Source organism: Phaethon aethereus (genome assembly GCF_964289735.1).
Source record: "Phaethon aethereus genome assembly, chromosome: 12".
In the NCBI taxonomy this organism is placed as follows: domain Eukaryota; kingdom Metazoa; phylum Chordata; class Aves; order Phaethontiformes; family Phaethontidae; genus Phaethon; species Phaethon aethereus.
The window spans coordinates 9,085,703-9,107,854 of NC_138588.1; the positions used below are offsets into that span (position 1 = coordinate 9,085,703).

Below are 22,152 nucleotides of genomic sequence, written 5' to 3' on the forward strand. Positions count from 1 at the left end.
CAGCCAGGAGGAGGGACCCATGGCTCCCCAGGGAGCACTCATCCCCAAGACTGCAGGCTGCTCGCCGTCCATTCAGCCAGGGAGACCTGGTGTCCTTCCCTTGCTCTTGGTGGCAGGTTTCTCCTGTGCACCCGAGTGGATCAGCCCCTCGTTCTGGCCCATTAAACCCGCTTGCGTCCATAGTCACCAACAAAGCTGAATGGGTGGTTTATTGCCAGCTTGTCTTTGTTGCTTTATAAATACAACTGGCTGCTGGTGACACTGGTTTAGGCTGGGGCGTTCAGGCCCTGCAGAGAAGGGTGGTGTGGACATCTGGGCAGCTCTGGTCTGCACGGCTTTCTCCTCTCTCTGTCCCTGGTGTGATCCATCCACACTTGGATCACACCCTGACTGTCAACACCTGTGGAGTAAGATGCGCTCCAAGACCTGCGAGGAGACGATGCTCGGGGGCAAGGTGGTCGATGACAATGCAGGGCCTTCGTACTCCACCTCCCCAGGCGGCAGTCCCTGTACAGGCGCACGGACCCTACGCATTTTCACCCATGTGGGCCCTGGATTGTCCTTGCTGTCCTCCGAGGAGGCGCAGGGAGGAGGATAAGCGCTGGGGTGACATCTCTCCCGGGCCTGCAGGACCTTCCGGGCAGGTGGCAGGGCTCCTGCCTGTCTCTGTCCCTCCTGCCCTGGGCTCAGTCTGCGATCGGCGACGAGGCTGCAGAGGAGCAGTTTGCGGGCAGGCGTTAACCTCTAGGGGCGAGCGGGCTGGGGCACGAACGGGAACTCCTGCGGCTCAGCCCCGGGACTTCCCGCCTTGCCTGCCTTCTGCCCGCCCTGACTGCTCTGCCTCCGCCCCCCTGCTCTCCGAGCTGCCCCGGCCGCGCCTCCCGCCTCGGAGACCCCGCCCGCCTCGGTGAGGTCACGACGATGACATCATCTTGGCGTCACCGCCTTTACGCCCAATGAGGAAAGAGGAATGTGATGACGTCATCGACACGCACGCCCTGACAGCTTTAAATTTTAAATTGGCGGCGGCGACCAATCGGCTCGCTCTGGGCCCTGGCCTCGCCCCTCATTTTCGTCACGGATCCTCACCAATGGAACGCCGCGCTCCCTTGCACGCTCGCCGCGGCCGGCCAATCAGCGGAGAGCGCCGCTCGAACCTCCGGCGCTGCTCCTCCCTTCCGTCCCCCGTCCGCCGCCAGCGCGGGCACCGCATTGCGCAGGCGCACCACGCCTCTGCCGCCGCCGCGGCCCAATGAGGAGCGAGGAATGGGGGGGCGGGCACTCGGCGGCAGCCAGTGAGGGCGCGCGAGGCGAGGGCGCCAGCAGTTGTACCGGGCGATGGCGGCGGGCGCGCCCTGACGGGGCCCGCTGGCCGCGCGCGCGGCGGGGTGGCCGTTGGGCCGTCGTGAGGCGGTGGGTGACGGCGCGCCATGGCGTGCTCCCACAGCGTGGTGTTCCTGCTGGATACGGCTAGCCCGGGGCGGCGGGCGCGGCTCCAGCGCGGCGCCTTGCGGCTCCTCAACCACCTGGGCTGCCGCTTCGGCCTGCCCCGCCTCCGCTGGGCCTTCAGGTTCTTCGACTCGCTCGGGGGACGCGGTGGGGCCTCGCGGGGCGGCGGCTTCCGCCCGCCGGGGCCCCGCGCCTGGGCCCGGTTCGAGGAGGAGCTGGCGGAGCGGTTCGGGGCGCGGGGCCCCGCCGTCGTCCTGCCCGGGCCGGCGCCCCGCGCCGCCCTCACCCACAACGGCCTCAAGGAGACGCTCCTCGACTTCCAGTGGGACCGCCCGGAGATCACGTCCCCTACCAAGCCAATCCGCAGGAGCCGGAGGACGGGGCTGGCCGCCGGTGAGCCCCCGGAGAGCCAGGCGCCTCCCGAGGGCTTTGTGAACGCCGTCTTCCTCTTCTCCCCTTGCCCCCACTCGCGGAGGGAGCTGCGGCAGTTCGTGTCTGGGAGCGGCGCCCCTTCCTCCCCTCGTGAGCCGCCCACGCCTCAGGAGCTGGCGGAGAAACTCCTGCCCAAGAGTGTCCAGGAGTTGATTGCGGAACAGAAAATCACACTGTTCTGGGTGGACACTGCCGAGTGGTCCCAGGTAATGAGGTTATACCGCACAGCTTTCAGCTGTGAGTACTGGCGGGCTATCTTCTACGTTACTCTCCCATATAAGAGGGCAGAGCAGTTTTATGCTGTCTTTGAATGGTAGGGAAAGGTCTTCAGATACTGCCACATAATCTTCAGCAAGAGACTGAAAACTGGAATGGTAGTTCCCCTGTGAAGCTGGGGATATATCGGCAGTTGAGTAACTGTACAGTGTTTATTGATGGGTTGTCTTGTGCTTGGAGTTAAGTGGGAGTTACAGGTATTCAGAATTGCAAATAATCAGTCTGACAATTCAGGTGTCTAGATACATGCTTGAAAATATTGGGTACCTCTTAATTCAAGTGGGAATAGTCTTTTCTTTATTTGGTTCCTGATAAGGTTAGTAAACTCTATCAAAACACTTGGAAAGCACTGTGTTAAGATGCTCAGTATGCGTTTCTTATGCCAGCTTTTCTAAAAGCATGCAATCTCTATTTGTTTGGATGGAGGTTATCTCACTGCCAATATTAACTTGAGACCTCTTTGTTACTTTATTTCAGCTGATCGAATCCCCAGATCATGTTGGATACTGGACAATGTTTGAACTGATCCGTCAGACGGGAGGCACCATTTTGCCATCTGAAACCTTAGTGCAATGTTTGAGTCACCACAGGGCAGATCTTGCTCATGGCCTTCTTGGAGACTCAAGTTGCCCAGTGCCACAGGCTGTGCCTTGGACCATGCTTTTGCCGTTAGATGCAACTTTGAACTGCTTGTTCTCGAAGCCCTCTGTATTTCAAGCAGTATTCCCCCACCAAGAAGGAATGATGTTTCTCAGCATGCCTGGTAATAAAAAAAAAAAGGAAAAAGAAATAGGTGTGCATAGTAATAGCTGCAATCTCTCATGCAAGGTCCTTGATGAGTTTCCCTTGTGAACAGTACATGTAAAAGTAATTTCAGATATTTAAGAGCCTAAACTTTTAAAAAGTCCTGTATGTGCTCTAGCTCCTCTGATAAGAGAGCTATTAGGTGATATTTCTGATTTAGTCTCTTCAGTTTTCCATGCTTCTAGAAGTTTGAATGCCTGAAGAGCTCTTTGCTGGTCCCAGCTTATACAGATATACACCCTTTTCTTCTATGTGCTTTGTCTCGGCTTCAATTTGGCTAAAGTAAGAACACAAACAAAAAGTCCCTTCAAAAGAAAGCAGATTAGCTTTAAACCAGCATGCAGTGTGCACTGTCTCTTTAGTGGTCCCTTCGTGCACTTAACTCCTTTGTGAGAGCTTTGGAAGATAGTTCCACAATACACTTGCGGTAGAACTATTCCCAGTTTAATCTCTGAATTTATTTTGCTTGCGTTGAAGTTGTCTCTTCATCTGGATGAAAAACCTGTTTTATGAGCCTTAGGACTTTTGCTTTATCTTATCCTTGCACAGGGAAAAAGAAGCAGGAAATCTGTGCTGTGATCCTGGAACCCCTAGCCATGAGCCAAAGACAACTGCATTGTCCAGTCAATATCTTCCTGAAAGGTACCCTGACGGGTTGGAGCTTGATGCAGGCTGGCCACTTTCTCACAGAGAGCTGGATACTGCAGAGCTCACAGGCTGAGCAGGCAGACCATGACAGGTCACTGTTTCATCAGCTGTTAAGGACTCTAGTGACTGAAGAACTGCACATGGTAAATTTTTTTTTTTGCCTTAAACTAATATCTGTTCTGAAACGAGCTGTGACAAAAGGGATGGCAGTGTGTCATGTTGTGAAGACAATAATAGTGGTATTTGTTGCACTGCAAATTGCTCATTTGGAGCTAAATTCATAGCATTCTTTAGGAAGGCATGTAAGTCTATAACCTGTTTGTAAAGTATCTGTACTCCTTAGGTCTCTGTATTTCTATGTATATCTAGATAAAGTAAACTTTTCTCTTTTTTAATGTAGGTTGCTGAGGTATCTCTGTCTAAAACTTGGTGCCCCTGCAGTGCTGTTTTATCACCACTTTCTGAGAGCACTGCTGTTCTGACTATACTTGGTACTGAGAAGACCACTGAAGTTCAGCGGTGCAACCTTAAAGGAGCCGTAGTGGAGAACTCTTCCCAAGACCATGCTCTTCACCTCCCAGATGTTGTAAATAGTGTCTTGAGTAAAATTAACATGTCGGTGGAAGATTCTCTGGCCAGTATGGGTAGGTATCAGGAAATGCAAAGCTCACCATCTTTTGATCATCTCTAGATCTGATTTGGAGTGGAAAAATTTAAAGCTGATGATTTCCTCTGTGAGGAGTCTCTTATTTTTGGGACTTGTTAATTTTGTTTTGTCTTCTGTGGCTCAGGCCTTGTGATGTGATGCAGAAATCTGTGCTGGTGTCCCTTTCTGTTTTATTGACAGAGCATTAGTTTCCATCAGCTTGCAGATAAAGTGCAGCTACTTGGGCTTGGGGACAGGTGTTCAGAATGAGGGTCCTAAAATGTGTCACAAGCCATCCCTGGCCAGTAGAGCCTTTGGGTGGGGCTGCAAGGGGGCTGGTTTTAGCTCACCTGTTCTGTGTTATAGTGAATCTTACAAGTCTTCCTGCCTGATGTATTGGCTATTAAATTGCCCCTCTGCGAGCAAAGGTTTGGAAACCTCTACTTTAGAGCCTCTGTGAAGGCTGGGATCTTCTGCCACTTCGTTTTGTTTCCTTCTAGCTTTTTTGTGTGTTTCTGCCCACAGGAGAAGAAACTCCTGTGCCAGAGTGGGTCCAACGGGAACTGTCTCATACAGAGGGCTGGCATCCTTCAGTGCTTGAAGCATGGTATCCTTCATCGAATGCTTGTGGAGCAAGCTCAGATCTGATGGAGTCATTCAGGTATTTTTCTGAAACATGTCTGTGAGTAATCAAGGATTTCTGCTTCCTGATAAGGGAGTACAGCTGTAGTGTTGCTCAAGAGTTCTAGAATTAAATGTGTCTCAGTGCTTTTATTGCTGTCCTCAGTTCACTGTGTGCTTTTGCTTCATTATGTCTTGGTTTATAGACACAAGGAACTGGGAACAGGATGTCTGGGTAGCAGTTTATGTGGATTAAGATCTTGACAGTTTCAGGAGTGATACAGGTGACTTAATGACCTAAGCTACTTGGGGGAATGTCAGACTTCATCTCTTCTTATGGTATGATAAGATCCACTGCAAGATACTGAAGATAGTGGTTGTGTTATCACAGTTGGTATTTAGTAGGAATGAATAAGCTTTCTTTCTTCAAAGAGCTTGCTGAGTGAAACAAAAAAAAAAGCCTAATGCAGGATAGCTTAGCACAAAGCTGCTCATGTAGTTCTGTGGTATGGGTCAGTGGCATATCTGTTATACATCAGGCAACTCTTGTTGTGGTTATTTACAACTTGGTGTGACCCTTTTAAGAGGATGGTTTGGGTTTTTGCGTCTTTTAAGTAAGTTTTGGGCAGCGGGCATTGGAGGAGTGTTGCTTGTGCTATATTGCTGTGGAATGGCACCTAGAAAAACCTGGTTCCTGTCCACTGGGAACAAGGGATATGCTTCCCACTCCCATCTTTTTGGTAACTGTATTGAATGTCTCTATTATATAGGCTCCTGCAGGTTCCTTATCCTAACAGGAAGGATGATGCAGACCAATCTGAAGTGGAACTCTCAGAAAGTCTATCTGAGCTGTACCAGAGAAAACTCAGTGAAACATCTGCTGCAGCTGGACCAGGAAATAACAGAAAACGGCGTATGTATGCTTTGGGATTATATGTGCATGTTATCAATTAAAGCTGATAAAGACTCCTCAGCAGGCCTTTTAATGCATGAACCCTAGAGATCTGTACTCTCCTGAGTAGTGGCACTCATGGTAGATTTTGGTAGATTTTTTTTTAAAAAATGGTAGATTTTATCATTTAGAGACAGCAACATTTACATATTGTCCTTTAGTACAACCCAAATGACTCTTTAATTCAAGGCTGCACAGTGACCAACAAAACTGTTAAAAAGCAGCATGCAGAGCTCTGCAGTTTCACTAGTTGTTAAAATAGGGACCGCTCCAACTACTAGTAAATATTGCAACCTCTCAACTTTGTTCTAATTTGGAAAAATAAACTGCTTTCTTGTAGAAGAGTTTAATCATTGCATTTCAGTACACTAACCACAGTTGTGTATACCCTGACCTGATGTATCCCAAAGTCTTGCTCTGTCAGTTATTTCTATTTCTGTGACATGAGGTTGCTTCCATATATGTAACTTCTGATTATACCTATATAAGCTCTTATGCAGAGCAACAGTTTTCACCTGCATTTTACTTAGAAGTAGCTGCCTGCTATGCTGCTTGTACACTTATTTCATGGAGAAATACAAACCTTTTGGGCCATGTTTTCCCCTAGAAGGTTACTAATTTCACTTGACAGCAACACAGAATTCAGTATTACGCTGTACCTTGGGTGGAGTTCCTGCCCCAGTGTGTCTGATGGTAGAACTCCCTTTTTGTGGCATTGCAGGTGGGGTTCCCCGAACTCCAGTCAGGCAGAAGATGAAGACCATGTCCAGATCCCTGCAGATGCTCAATGTAGCACGACTGAATGTAAAAGCTCATAAGTTTCAACCTGATGGTGCACCACCAACAGTGAATGAGAAGGTTCCACAGAAGCTTTCAGCAAAAAGGTTGGATGATAAGGTGGAAGAAAAGGAAGAGGCACTTAAAATACCAATAGGTGTGTGTTAAGTTATCAGTCCTGATGTTTGTAGGAGATCATATGGCATTTTTATGGAAGGGACAGGGAAGGGTAATAAGGGGGTATTGGGTACTAAGGAACAGATCAATACTTGAGTTTCTGTATCTTCAGTTTGGCACAGAGTGGTTATTTTCTTCCACCCTTTTCCTAGTTAGCTTCTATAAATGTTTACAACCTAGTGTTGCCACTGCTCCTGGGGTTAATTTCCTGCCTTGCCTCCATCTGAAAAAAGCAATAAGGAACTATCTGTTTTTTTTATCAAAAGTAGAGGGAAGCACCCTATTTACTAATTATGCAGAAGTAAAGAGAATTTCTTGACTGTTACAGTAACCTGAAAGCTTGCTGATCTACTTGGAACTAAGCTTGTAATTTGTCATGGGTCTGGATCTGGGACTGCTTCTGTTAGTATTCTGTGGTCTGGATGCATCTTTGCTGGAGAAAATGTCTTTTGATGACTCCCTCTGTTCCCCTCATTGGCTGGAATGGGTGTTTTATCAGTAAGATGTGGTGAACAGGCATTTAGTTAACTTGGACTATTTCCATCGCAGGCCTCAAAACTGAGGAGGAACTGCAGTCCCACTTAATTGCAAGCTACCAGAAGGCTGTAGCTGAGGGAGTTCTTTCATCTGTGTGTGCCCAGAATGTGATCATGGTCATCAAAAAGTTCTTGAAAGTACAAGATGCCACAGAGAAAGAGGTAGGTAAAAGCATGTGGGCAGGGTTGTTACTGATCTGGAAATTAAAGTTTTTACTATTTCAGGCTACCTTTCCTTCATCTTACCTGAAGCTTTTATGCACGGTTGCACATAGTCAAAACCACAACCACTGACTACTTCTATCTGTGCTGACTCAGTAGTGGAAAAACTGTAGGTAGCTGTAAAGAATGTAGGAAAATCCAGTTCAGTTTAGAAAAGTGTAAACTGGTAAGATTGCAACAGATGTCTTTTTACGTTGACCTCATTCTGAATTCTGATTTCACTTTGATTCAAAGACAGTATTTTAAAAAAATACATTCTTGAAAACCATATTTTAAAAAAGGTTTGTCTTCTGGTTTTGCTTTACATGGCAAATCTAGGCCTGCTACTTCTCCAGGAAAGAGAAATAGTTCAAGGTATTTCTTACAATCTTTAACACTATTTATAGACTTGAAGTGACTCACTAAAACCAAAATTGGTAAACTTGTAATTGGAAAAAAATATTGTGGAAGACAAATCTGTAGCTACTGAAGAAGTCCTGAAGCTGCAAGCAAGTGACCTTCTCTGTGATTTCAAGCTATAAGCTGTTTTATGTCTCATGTCATCGTGACTTTGCTACTGAAGAAGAAAATTCTTTTCCTTGAAGAAGAAAAAACCCCAAGCTATTCCCAAAAGAATGGGTCAAGAGAGGGGGGAGCGCGGGGAAGAAAACCTGTCTGAAGTTTTTCCTGTAATTATGTGTATCTGCAGATGGCCTGCATGGAAAGAGTCAGAAACCATCTCCTGAAGACCAGCAAAATGCTCAGACAACAGCATGGCTTACAGAAGGAGGCCAAAGTCAGAGAGTATGAGACACTCTATTTACTTCAACTTCTGAGATACTATGGAGTGGGTTAGCAATTTTTAATGGTGTTGTTTTGTACACGTGTAAAAGTATTTACATGGGGTAAATATTCCAAGGAGAATCTCTGGTCTCAGTAAAAACATTTCATTAAATGCAAATGTACATATGCTGTGTGATAAGCATTGCAGCCTGTATCTGAAATGAGGCATCTTCCCTGCCACCAGAATGAAATGCTAACCAAATTAGGCTGTCAAAATGAGCCAGTTCCCCTCTCGTTACTTTTTTAAGCATACGTTTTGCAGTAAATATGCTGTTTCCACCAGAAAAAAGGTAGTGGATGATTACTTGTGTTCTTAGGTGCCGACTTCAGGTATTTTTGCGCCTTGAGTTATGCCTTCAGTGCCCTTCACTGCAAAGCAACACTGATGAAATGGAGCAGCTGTTAGAAGAGGCAAGTAAATTATAGACCAGGCTGTGTTTCTGGATAGCATTAGAAATGCAGACCTGGAACCTGTAGCTTTCCCTTGATTTTTCTGTAACATTTTATATTCCTTGGGGGGGAAAAAAAAAAATCGGGTGTTGCCACTGTCACAAATTAATCCGTTTTCCCGCCTGACTTTCTATTCCAGGTGACAGATATGCTGCGCATTTTATGTCTGACCGAAGATCCAGGGTATCTTACAAAGTTTCTAGAGGAAATACTAGAATTGTAAGTTCTTTAGCATGACTTAAGTGTTACTGGGGACTGTGGTTTTGGTTGGATATCTTCTTTGAGTAAACAGCAATTTACAGCTTGGATTTATTGCATCTTTGAAATTTTCAGAAGTTTAGACACGTTCTGTTCGTTACGCTTATCTTGATTAAAGAAAAAGTAGCTGATAAGCAAGTAAACTAATGAAGACAATATTTTAATTTGTTTTTTAATTGACATTTAAGAACAAAGATTTAGTTCAAACCTTGGGATTAAAACACTGACAGTTTTGTGTATTTGATGTGGGCTCTCTCTGATGCTCTAGATATATGAATTCTATACCGAAGATCCTTGGAGATATTTACTACAGTCTTGGTACACAAATACCCCTGAAGCTGGCATCTGTTCTGCCTTCAGACTTCTTCAGTGATGACTCTGTGACTCTGGATAGCAAATCTCCAGGCCTTCCGCTGTCTTTATCATCTGCCTTAACTCCCAGCACTGTTTGCCTACGCACTGAGAGTGATCAGTTGGAGGAGCTGCGCACCAGATCTGCCAAAAAGAGAAGGTAATAATGCCAAATTGCTTGACCAACCTGATCATCTCCTATGACCAAGTGACCCACCTAGTGGATGAGGGAAAGGCTGTGGATGTTGTCTACCTGGACTTTAGTAAAACCTTCGACAGCATCTCCCACAGCATTCTCCTGGAGAAACTAGTGGCTCGTGGCTTAGACAGGTTTACTCTTTGCTGGGTGAGGAACTGGCTGGGCAGCTGTGCCCAGAGAGTTGTGGTGAACGAGTTAAATCCAGTTGGTGGCTGGTTACAAGCAGTGTTCCCCAGTGCTCAGTTTTGGGGCCGGTCTTGTTTAGTATCTTTATTGATGATCTGGATGAGGGGATTGAGTGCTCCCTCAGTAAGTTTGCAGACGACACGAAGTTGGGCAGGAGTGTTGATCTGCTCGAGGGCAGGAAGGCTCTGCAGGGGGATCTGGACAGGCTGGATCAATGGGCTGAGGTCAACTGTATCAGGTTTAACAAGGCCAAGTGCAGGGTCCTGCACTTTGGCCACAACAACCCCATGCAATGCTACAGGCTTGGGGAGGAGTGGCTCTAAAGCTGCCTGGTGGAAAAGGACCTGGGGTGCTGGTTGTCAGCCAGCTGGACATGAGTCAGCAGTGTGCCCAGGTGGCCAAGGCGGCCAACAGCATCCTGGCCTGTATCAGCAATAGTGTGGCCAGCAGGATTAGGGAAGTGATTGTACCCCTGTACTCAGCACTGGTGAGGCCACGCCTCAAATCCTGTGTTCAGTTTTGGGACCCTCACTGCAAGAAGGACATTGTGAGTTGCTGGAGTGTGTCCAGAGAAGGGCAATGAAGATGGTGAAGGGTCTGGAGAACAAGTCTTATGAGGAGCAGCTGAGAGAACTGCAGTGGTTTATTCTGGAGAAGAGGAGGCTGAGCAGAGACCTTATCGCTCTCTACAACTACCTGAAAGGGGGTTGTGGTGAGGTGGGTGTTGGTCTCTTCTCCCAGGTAACTAGCAACAGAAGGAGAGGAAATGGCCTCAAGTTGCGGCAGGGGAGGTTTAGACTAGGTATTAGGAAAAATTTCGTTACTGAGAGAGTGGCCAAACATTGGAACGGGCTGCCCAGGGAGGTGGTGGAGTCACCGTCACTGGAAGTATTCAAAAAACATGTGAATATGGCACTTAGGGACATGGTGTAGTGGGCATGGTGGTGTTGGGTTGATACCAACCGTAAAGTTAGATATAGCTATTTATATTGCAAATCAACTTTCAGTGTTGTAACGTAAGCGAGGTACCAGCGCAATTTGAATTTAGGTAAAGACTTCCTATCTCTAGTCTCAAACCTAAGTTTAATTGTCATTAAATCGACAATTATGTTTCTGATCTTATTTTAACTTAATCTTTGTATCCTTTCTAAAGGAATAATGTATTAGCCAGACACAGGAGCATGACAGAAGCACCACAGAACTTGCGTCAAATTGAGATTCCCAAGATAGCCAAGAATCCCATCAGAAAGGTAAAACTCTTACAAAAAGATTGTGTGTGGGTTGCTTCTGCAGGGATGCAGCAATGTGAAGTGACGCTTGAGTGCAAAAACTCTTGCTCTGTATTCACTTAGTAACTATGCCCTGTATCAGCTGTACAGAGATCAAAATTGTTTTGAAGGAGAAACTGAAATAATGTGTGGTTCAGAGCTTATAGTTAATAATCATAATAGTTAAACATAACATTAAACTGCTGGTGAGGCTGATTTCTTTTTTGTTTCAGGAGAACTTGCGTTCTTACCTTGCCACTGAGAAGTCCCAACAGATGCCTTCGCTGCAGAAAGAAGCAGTGCAAGGTATATTGACTTCTAGCTTTCCCATGGAAAGGTGCGTCTCCAGCACATGTTCTCCCTGTAAATTTTAGTGAGCCGTGATGAAATTATGCTGAAGCATGCTGGAAATCTGAAGGAAGTTTTGCTGAATTCTCAAAAAACTTTGAGGAAAAAATAATCACTGTATTCTGTGGGTGCTCACATGCAGAAAACTTAAATTGTACCCTGAAAAGAAACACTTTCCATTCTTCCTTGAATCTTGCAATTATTTCCATCTTCTCTGTCCTGAAAAGAAAATAAGGACAAGAGTGAGCTTTTATATCTGGAAACAGGATCTCTCCCTGCAAAATTCGTAATCAAATTAAATCCCACACGTGTTCTCTGAACCAACGTGTGCTTTGGTTGAAATTTTGTAGCTCACTTTAATGTTGCTCCATCTGGGACACCGGCTGCTTTTTCTGCTATGGCATCTGCTTGTAGCTCTCTGCTGGAAGAATGCACATTTTTTAGAGAAGTCCAGGGTGGTTTTAGAGGACGACATGTTCCAGTAGCAGAAAAACAACTTTTCAATGCTTTGTGGCCTCTAAAAAGTTGTTTTTCTATACTGGTATGTGATGTTCCCATCTGTAGCAGCCTGACAAAATTATCTGCCTGTGATTTTTGTTTCCCCCCCCCCCCTTTTTTTTTTGCTTTTAATCTGATAATTTCTTGCTTTGTCTTGCCTCACAGAGGTTACAAAGGTAAGGAGGAACCTCTTCAATGAAGAGATACTTTCACCATCAAAAAGGTCTATGAAGAAGATGCCTAGAAGCCAGTCAGTATCTGCTGTGGAAGGCTTAAGATACACATGCACTGATGAAGGTGCTAAAGGTAGGACATGACTTGCACATGTAGGATTGTTGTGGAAAAGTTTTTTGCTAAAATTCCTATTTTTGCATCTTCAGTCCTATGAAATGAATAATTGTGATATGTTTTTAATGAAGGATAAAATATTTTAGATCATTGCTGTGGTGTTTGGAGGGTGAATAGGATGGTATTGAAGCTGAAACGTATTTTTTACTGAACTCTATGTCTCAAAACTAATGTTAAAAATGCTTAGTAAAAAAGGATCTGTGAATGAAAGATATCTCAGTATGTTAATTATGTCTGACAGTCAGTACTATTAATGCTTGAGGGAGTGGGAAGGAAGTGTAGACACTGGACTCTGAAATGATGATAGCTTATGAGTGCTGGGAGAATGCACAATGATTCTGTATTGGCTGTCATTCTTAAACTGAAGCCATAAATGCAGAGAACTGTATGTCTGTATGTGTCCTAACTGCTTTATAATTGTGTGATGTTATAGCTCTTGCTTGATTTTTAGATCATCGCAAGTTATTGACCAAGAGAGTTGCAGAAACACCACTACATAAGCAGGTCTCCAGGAGACTACTACATAAGCAAATCAAAGGCCGGTGAGTAAGCTTTTTCTGAATTTCTTCATTAAGTATTGGATGTCTAATTAATGGCTGCAAGCACAAGAACCAGTTATCTTCTTTGTGGTCAAAGTGTCACAGAATCACAGAATCACTAGGTTGGAAAGGACCTTCAAGATCATCAAGTCCAACCATTAATCCAGCGCCACCATGTCCCCTAAACCATGTCCTGAAGCGCCACATCCACACGTTTTTTGAACACTTCCAGAGATGGCGACTCCACCACCTCCCTGGACAGCCTGTTCCAATGCCTGACCACTCTCTCAGTGAAGAAATTTTTCCTAATATCCAATCTAAACCTCCCCTGGCGCAACTTGAGGCCATTTCCTCTTGTCCTATCACTAGTTACTTGGGAGAAGAGACCAACACCCTCGTCGCCACAACCCCCTTTCAGGTAGTTGTAGAGAGCGATAAGGTCTCCCCTCTGCCTCCTCTTCTTCAGACTAAACAACCCCAGTTCCCTCAGCTGCTCCTCATAAGACTTGTGCTCCAGACCCCTCACCATCTTTGTTGCCCTTCTCTGGACACGCTCCAGCACCTCAGCATCCTTCTTGTAGTGAGGGGCCCAAAACTGAACACAGTATTCAAGGTGCGGCCTCACCAGTGCTGAGTACAGGGGCACAATCACTTCCCTACTCCTGCTGGCCACACTATTCCTGATACAGGCCAGGACGCTGTTGGCCGCCTTGGCCACCTGGGCACACTGCCGGCTCATATTCAGCTGTCTGTCAACCAGCACCCCCAGGTCCCTTTCCGCTGGGCTGCTCTCTAGCCACTCCTCCCCAAGCCTGTAGCGTTGCATGGGGTTGTTGTGGCCAAAGTGCAGGACCCTGCACTTGGCCTTATTAAACCTCATACAGTTGGCCTCTGCCCATCGATCCAGCCTGTCCAGATCCCTCTGCAGAGCCCTCCTACCCTCCAGCAGATCAACACTCCCACCCAACTTGGTGTCATCTGCAAACTTACTGAGGGAGCACTCGATTCCCTCATCCAGATCATCAATAAAGGTATTGAACAAGACCAGCCCCAGAACCGAGCCCTGGGGAACACCGCTTGTGACTGGCCGCCAGCCGGATTTAACATCATTCACCACAACTCTCTGGGCTCGGCCATCCAGCCAGTTCCTCACCCAGCGAAGAGTAAACCTGTCTAAGCCACGAGCTGCCAGTTTCTCCAGGAGAATGCTGTGGGAGACGCTGTCAAAGGCTTTACTAAAGTCCAGGTAGACAACGTCCACAGCCTTTCCCTCATCCACTAGGCGGGTCACCTGGTCATAGAAGGAGATCATCTTTACGTAAGTCAGTAAGAGAACCAGTTGAGGCTAAGTTCTGTTGTCTGAGTGGGGAAAAACACTGCTTGCTTCATCCTGTAAGTCAGGGTACTTTAATTCCTACAGCTAACTTCTGTTTAGGTTCAGTTGTTGTTTCAAGGGCTTCTGAAGAAAAGGCCTGTGCTGTATTTTGTGGACTCCAGGCTGAAACTTAACAGTTCTACATGGAAGTAAATGCTACCTAGACAGTTACCATACTCAATCAAATGTTAATAGGAGGCAAAGTGCTTACTAATTGCTCACTTATAGTAGTCCACAAAGCAATATGTTGTTGTAGAATAGAGTACTGCTTTTCAGTCTATGTCTAAGTTCTGTTTCTGTAAATGTGAACAGTATGCTAAGTCCAAAATGTCTGCTGTTTCTCAAGGTCTTCTGATCCAGGTTGTGACACTGGTGTTGTAGAAGAATCTCCAGAGAAGGCCATAAATGGTAAGCACCGATATTTTTTTTTTGTTTTGCTGTGTTGTAGCTCGTAAGATGAGCATGCTTCAATTTAGGTAATTCATGAATAGTCAGTACAAAATTTTTGTACCATTCTGTTGGTGGAGCACAGCCTCCTCTGATAGAACTGCTTGCTGCTTTCCACTTTGACAACGCTGCATGGTAGATGTTAAGAAAGAAAGGTAGATAGTAACTCATTTAAATGAAAATACATCAAGGACTTTGAGAGTGAACAAGATTCTGAGCTGCTGTAATTACTGTCAAACAGCATGTGCAGGTTTTTAAGGTAACTTCACGTTGTGCTGTGGCCCTAACGCTGACCTCTGACCTTAATGATTTCTACTGTAGACCTGGCTCTGTGGAGTGTCTCTTATGTCAGCTACTGCTGTTTCTTATCCCCAGAAAGGAAGAAGAAAACAACATGGTTGGGCAAGCAGGAAGATGAAATCACTAGTAAAAAGAGACAGGAGAATTAACTAATGTAACCTGGGTGTAACTTGAATTGAACATGGCTTTTCTAGCACTCCTTTCCATATAGTTGCTGGAGAGGGATGAGAGTAATCATGACTTTAGAGGAGGGGGCACCATGATCTGGAAGGAGGTTTGTATGCATTAATATCCCAAATCCCCAAGAAAGTTGAAGTTTTCTTCTTTGCACGCTTGCCTCCCTACATGAGATAGTTAGCTGTGTGGAAGTTTCCTCTTAGACTGTGTTCTTTTCAGTTACAAACTCTTCCTGAAGATGTCCCCACTGAGGGAGAAATAAGGCTCAATCTGCAATATCCTTACTTTTTCAGAAGCAGGTTTGAGAAGAAGCCCACGCATCAAACAGCTGTCTCTGAATAGGACCTGCTCTGGTGTTTTCTATTCCACTGCACAGCCCAGCTTACAAAATTCACGAGTCCATCAGGGACAAGAAGAGGAGAGCTGTACACTGCAGGATGTAGAAGGTACTGAATGTGATTTGAGCAGGCTGATATTGCTGATCTTAAAAGCTGGCATGGATAGCTCTAAGTTTGATTTGATTTGGCTTTATGAGAGACTGTAAGAAGCTAAGAGCTATCATGTAATATCTTTTGTAGACAGAAATTCATCCCTAGTAATTATTTTTGAATTGGGAATCTGAATTTGGAGGACAGTAAGGCAGCTATTTCTAGGATGAATTACACTGCCAACTTAAGAAACCAGTCAGGCCCATCTAAAAGAATACCACTGATTGTCAGTCTGCATTCCTTAAATGCACTGAAATCCCTGTAAAATATGGGACAGAAATCCTAAAGCTTACTTTGAGACTACTCTGTGGCAGCATAAAGCAATAACTGATGGTATCTGCTGGCTTTCTCAGTAGGAGTATCAGCTATAAATGGTGACATTTAGTTCTTTATATTGTACTTACTAGAATCCTTAGTCATGAACCAGAACTTTCTGAAGCTACAAGCTATAAATAGAATAAGAGGCTGAGCTACTTTGTATTTTTTTCCACCAGACTCTTTCTACAAATGGATTAATTTCACATTGGGAAGTAATAATTCTGGTGAAGCTTTAACATTTGGCTAGAAAGAGCATGCCAGGGCTATAGGCTTTGTACACTACTTGTCCATACATCTGAAGTGATTGAGACAATTGTTCGTGGTCGGTTACTTGGTGTTAGTTGAATTGTACTGTTCCACTTTATAGGCATTAAGCGGCATTCAGGGAGCCCTACTGTCCAGACTCCCAGGAGGTTTTTCTTTGGTGCAGTTACTGACACGAACAGTCCTGCAGTGAAGCCTTCACCTGGAAGGAGAACAAGAAAAGACTCTTTACACTTAGAGGAGCTGACTACCTGTCAGGTAGAAACACTTACCCCTCTCTTTCTTCCCAATCCCCTTTTTCTATTCAAGTTTAGTGAGACTTGCACATCTTAAATTTAGCGTTTCTGTTTAATCAAACGTTTTTTGTGTTTTAAATCTTGAGAAGCAAATATCAAGAGAGGCAGATAATACTGCTGGAATAGAATAAGTATGATTCTTTTTAATTTTTTTCTCCTGCAGACTCCTAGAAAAACACCTCATAAATTTGCCCAGAAGCCACTGACTTCTGCTAGTAAGCTACCAAGGAGATCGCTTCGCATTCTGTACAGGACACCACAGAAGCTGGAGAATACTCCTTGCAAAAGTTCAGCTGCTAAGCAGACTGCAGCTAAGTGTTTGGGAAAGTACTTTTCTCATCCTGTGCAAGGGGTCAAGTCACCATCTGCCTCAACTGAAAGTAAGAGGGTTCAGTTACTGCAAGTAACTCCTAAGGCTTGTTCTCCAGTAGAAGGACTTTCCTCTCCTTGCAGAGAGGCTGGCTTACAAATACCAGAACGTGAAGGGTTTGCAGTGCTCAATGCCTCATTATTACCTCTGACAGATTCAAATCCAGCTGCTTCTTCCCCCTCTGCTGTCCAGGAAAGATGTTTTACAGAACTGCAAACTCCAAGACGTTCCTTGAGATACCTCTCAAAATTATCTTCTCCAGTTGGTACTGAGAGGCAAGTTCTCCCAAAGGAAATTCAGGTGCAGTCAGATCCGTTATCTCATGCAACTGAAAGTACTCCCAGGAAACCTGAAGATCCAGGTTCAAAATTGTGTACCAGCCCACTGAGTGCAGAAATATCACTGCTTGCTGTGAGGCTAGAGCCTCCCTTCAGTTCTCCTCTTCGTGAAAATTCCACAAACATTGTGGCAATCTGCTCTCCTTCCCACGCGCAGGCTAGGGAGTCTGACTGGGAATTTGGTCCATCTAAACAATCTCCTCAAAAATCTGCCGGTATTACTGGAACTTCACTGAGGTCCCTGCTTCACACATCCAAGTGGGCCAAATGTGAACCAAATTCTGGAGGAGAGGACCCCACACTTGCATGTGCAACACCTAAAAATAAGAACAATCATCATGATAGTGGTGGTAACCCTTCTGTAGAAAGCCTCCAGCTTTGTCAGTCGCAAGTTACTGAAAATACCCTTGTATTGGAGAAGAATAAACAGATGGATGTAGAGTCTCAAAAGTCTTCTCCAAGAGAGGTCTCTGAAAACTTGGAAAAGCAGTTGTCTCCAAGGCCGCCTGCTGGAGGGCAGGTACATGCACAGAATGCTGAGATAGAGTGTGAGCAATTGGTTAAGGAGGGGAACTCCAGTGCAAACACCTGTGAGTCCTTCCTAAGTGGTTCTCAAACAGTTAGTGATGACTTGGAACCAAGAACCCTGCTGAGAGAATATAAGCGGCTGAAGGCTCCAAGTCTTAAAAGACATTCCAGATGTGGCCTGAATACTTTGCCTCCTATGCCAAAGTCTGCTCCTGCCTATTCTTTACGCTGCACTGCAGACAGGAGGCAGCGGGAGGCTGCAGCACGGATGGGAAATCCTCAGCTTCTAGCCAAGTTCTCTACTCCTAAAAGTCGTTGCAAACTGCCTTCTGCTAGCCCACCAACTTACGAAGTTGAACTTGAAATGCAAGCTTCAGGCTTACCCAAACTTCGCATTAAGAAAATTGGTTCTTGCTCATCATTGGAAGTTCAACCTGAAGCAAGTGCCAGCAAACCCAAGGGAGGAGAAAGCCCCTTTGGTGATCTTGCTATGACCTGGTGTAGCAAGCACCCGGGAAAACTAGCAGCTGCCTGTGTTTCACCATCCTGCTTTCGCTCTTTCCACAGTACACCTGGGAAAGGTGGAGGACAGACCTACATATGCCAGTCATACACCCCAACAAGTTGTACCTCTAATGCCACCTCCCCGTCCCCCTTAGAAGCAGGAGTTCCCCGGACGCCTTCCCCAAAGCAGAAGGGGAAGACTACTCCTGATGCTATCAACGATTGGCCTCGGAGAAAGAGAGCAGCAGGCAGCACTGCTAATGCTAGCTGCGGTCAAAGTGAGAAGAATGCTGAAGAACGAAAGAGAATGTCAACAGGCGGAGAAGGAGAGATGAAGATCTTGGAGCACTGTGGCAGCAAAGTAACAAATACTCTTGGGGAATTTGAACTGGAAGGGATTTACAGGCTCCAGGATCAGGCATCTCCTAGTGAATCTGAACCCAGGGCTGATGAGGACTCTGCCATGGGAACTTTTGGCTTGAAATCTCGGAAGCGGGTATTTACATATTTGTCACCAGAAAAGGAGGCGAATCATGATGCCAAGAGAACTTGCATTGATAGGTGCAACTTGGATTTCACTGGCTTTTGCACAGATGAAAGCTACAGAAGCAAATCAAGGATGGACTCTGTACTTCCGGAGAAGGCAGGGGCATGTGTGCTCATAACTCCTGAGCAGCACGGTTGTGTAGGGGATGATGATGTCTTCCTTTTGTCAGGTAATTAAGCGGCATGAGTGACATGTCATTGAAATTCAGAGACTGTTAAAAATGTAGGGTAGAAAAAAACAAAAATGCAACTGTTTTCTGTCTGACTGGGAGAATGAGGTGGAGGGGGAGAGTGGATTGTAAATGATATGGAAGTTACTTACGTGGAGGGGTAGGTTAGGTGTGAGGAGTTTATCAATGGAGTATTAATGATGGGGGAGAGATCAGAGGAATATGAAGGAGCAGGAGGCTGGAGGAATTAAAAGGAAAGTTTGAGAACTTGGAGGGAGGGTCACAATTGCATTCAACTGCTCTCTTGTAAATAGTGAGAACTCAAGAGTGAATAAAGGTGGTGTAAGGTAACTAATTGCACAGAGTGGAAGTAACTTGAGGAAAGCGATAGCTCTTCTGTTTGCAATACATGCTGAAATTAGACCAGGGAATTTATTTGGGTTTGTGTTGATGCTCCTAGCTGTTTCTGCCCAGCATCCAGCACTGAAGTTAACTGTCTTAAGTCTAAAGCTTGGCTGCTTCAGTATAGACTGGAGCCTTGCAGGGGGGGTTAGTGTGGTGGACATTGATATTTATTGGTGCCCCAGTTCTATCTGCCTGTGGTGGTGGGCCCATTGAAAGTGGGTATCAGGATGATTGCCTTGCTAACAATAATGTTGTATTGGTAGGTATTTAATTTTAAACTACCTCTTTGCTTTTGCTCTGGGTACAGATAATTCAGCTGACCTTGGTGAAACAGGCTGTATCATCTCTATAAGTAAGACCTTGTGAATTTCAAATACTTAATCGGTATTATTCCAGAAATTACATGTTACGGGGACTATAGCAGATGTTGTTCTATAGTCATTGCATGCCCTGAAGCATTAAGCTTCAGTGTCTCTTTCCTCTTGCAAGGAAAGGTTTGTATACAGAGGTGTCTTACTCATTCAACAGGTATCACTGAGAAAAATGGGCAAACTTTAAAGCAACATTAGTCCATATTCAGGACGTAAAATAATAGCAGTATTTAGCCTTAAGCTGGTCCTGTAAGAGACTTTGTTACCTACAGGCCTTATCTTTGTATTTACATACAGTCACGGTTGTAACAACAGTTTTCTTCCAGGACACCTGAGTTAAAGTGAAGAGTAACTATGTTTAATACAAGTTAAGAAGAGCTATTCTACTAAACCACCTAAGAAAACTAAATGTGCTAAGAGCTAATTCCAGACTGCTATTTACCTTTCTTGATGTCAGAAACCCACTGTGCCAGCCTAGATTTTGTTTCAGATAAATTCAAAGTATCTGTTGTACTATAAAATCTTTGGTTTGGAAAGGACCTTTTAAGGTCACCTAGTCCAACCCCCCTGCAATGAGCAGGGACAGCTTCAACTAGATCAGGTTGTTCAGAGCCCTGTCCAGTGGAAGTTTTGAAGTAGAATAAAGGCTGTGTATGAGACTTACCTGAAAGTATTAGAGTTGTCAGCTTGCTGCAGCATCTCACTGTGCTTCTCCAGGCTCAACTCCACCCATGAAGAGCGTGCTCTCTGCTAGAAGCCTTCTAGCACTGACCCAGTCTCCACTGCTGTGCCAGGGACAGACACCGCCATCTCGGAGAAAGTGTGTTCAAGGTAACCACCTGTGCTGTAAGGAAAAGCTGGGCTTGAGCAGACTAGGTGTGCTCTCCTCTTGCCTGCAATTAAATGAGAACAAAGGCATGCTGTGCTAGGGATTGCTTTTTGTGCAGAAAGCCTGTGGCTGTATTTGCCACTTCTGTATTCAGTGTCTCCATCTTGCATGCTTCTGAGCAACTTGGCATGAACTGTGAAGTTTGGAAGGGAGGGGTAGTAGCAATGAAGAAAAAGAATAGCTTAGCAGGAAGTGCAGCTTGCTGTTCTTGTTTCTGGTTGGTATTTGGCTTCTTGGAGTCACCAATAAACTTTGGCAAACTGTGGCTTTAATTTACTCTTTCTATTTTGTAGAAGAGGAATCCGATGTCTTCCAAAGTACTGCCAACCAGGAGCTGTCTCCATTTCACATCATGGCTTCCAGGAAGCGTCCCCTTAGCAGGACTTACACACGGAAAAAGCTGCTCAGCTGAAGTTTGGAGCCAGAAGAGTATGGGCAATTTTGCATTATCCCAGCTGTACAATATCCTTTTTAACAAGGACCTTATATTTGGTGCTGGACTGGAGCTGTCTTGTGTTGGTAGGAGACTGGATGCAAGCATATGACTGGAAATAAGGACCATTCTAAAAGTTGTGTTTTTACCTCAAGTGCAGCATCTCTCCATCCATTCAAAGCCTAGCTCGGTCTTTCTGGCACTTCTCCTGCATGTGGTAGCTGAGTTCTGCAGTGAAGGTTCAATTCTGCTAGGTAAAGAGGGACAATTGTCACTTTTCTACAGCTGTCTTGTAAAATAAACTGATGTCAATTTTCACTGTGTCATTTAATCAGAAATCTGTCTTTAGCCCAAGTGATGGGCAAGGGATTGGGGCTGCAGGAAGAAGGATGCTGGAAGTGAAGGGTACAAAACAAGCTGTGTGCTCCTTCTGTCTATTCTGTCCTGATGCTAACTGCATCCCTCTGTTAGTTGCATCCAGTTTGCCACAGCTTAGTGGAAAAATAACAAGCAGATTAACTCTGATGGATTGATGAGTAAATCACTTAGAAATACTTGATAAATGCCAGAAGAGTACAGAGGAGGGGAAAGATAGCTGGGAACAGGGAAGGAGAGGAGTTTAATTCTTTGTGTTTTGGTGTATCTGCTCCTGGCCACTGCTTCACCGTCCTTTTCTGCAAACTTGCGGTGGGCCAGAGAGGACTGGCTGGGAAAACTTCCGTGAGAGGTACAACTTGGAATAAGTGGAGATGGCAGTTCGAAGATTACTCTTCACCAAACTGAGTCACTGACTAAATAGTGACTAATTATCTGAGATGTGCTTGCATTCTAACCCCATGAAGACAGCAGGAGCTGTGATTCAGTGCCTGAGCTGTGGCCTACAAGGGGCTAAAATCGTGCATTATCTTGGAAGGGCTGAGGTTTTTTTCCCTTAGGATAGCCATCTGTTTGTGCATGGTGACATATTGGGGAAGTCACCCCACTGTCTAGTGAATGCACAGGAAGCAGAGAGCTACAAAGATAGTGTGAGGCCATCCTGAAGCCAGGCATGGCAATGCAGAAGTTTGTTATGTGGCTTTAAGGCTTTGAGGGTATAGATGGTATTGAATGGAATTAGTTTCCTGGA

General features: G+C 45.3%; 1 protein-coding gene across 1 annotated transcript; it reads left to right on the forward strand.

The window, feature by feature from the left end:
* Positions 1–1,430: 1,430 nt before the first annotated feature.
* On the forward strand, positions 1,431–21,005 carry TICRR (TOPBP1 interacting checkpoint and replication regulator; the record flags this gene model as incomplete). The annotated part of the gene is made up of 22 exons (XM_082004874.1): positions 1,431–2,087; positions 2,635–2,920; positions 3,511–3,752; positions 4,010–4,253; positions 4,781–4,916; positions 5,647–5,789; positions 6,550–6,762; positions 7,332–7,480; positions 8,229–8,323; positions 8,680–8,773; positions 8,952–9,031; positions 9,339–9,581; positions 10,960–11,056; positions 11,308–11,380; positions 12,086–12,226; positions 12,720–12,810; positions 14,529–14,590; positions 15,400–15,552; positions 16,280–16,434; positions 16,636–18,928; positions 20,422–20,535; positions 20,887–21,005. 22 exons carry the CDS (start codon positions 1,431–1,433, stop codon positions 21,003–21,005), a joined length of 5,880 nt encoding a protein of 1,959 aa, XP_081861000.1.
* Positions 21,006–22,152: the final 1,147 nt, after the last annotated feature.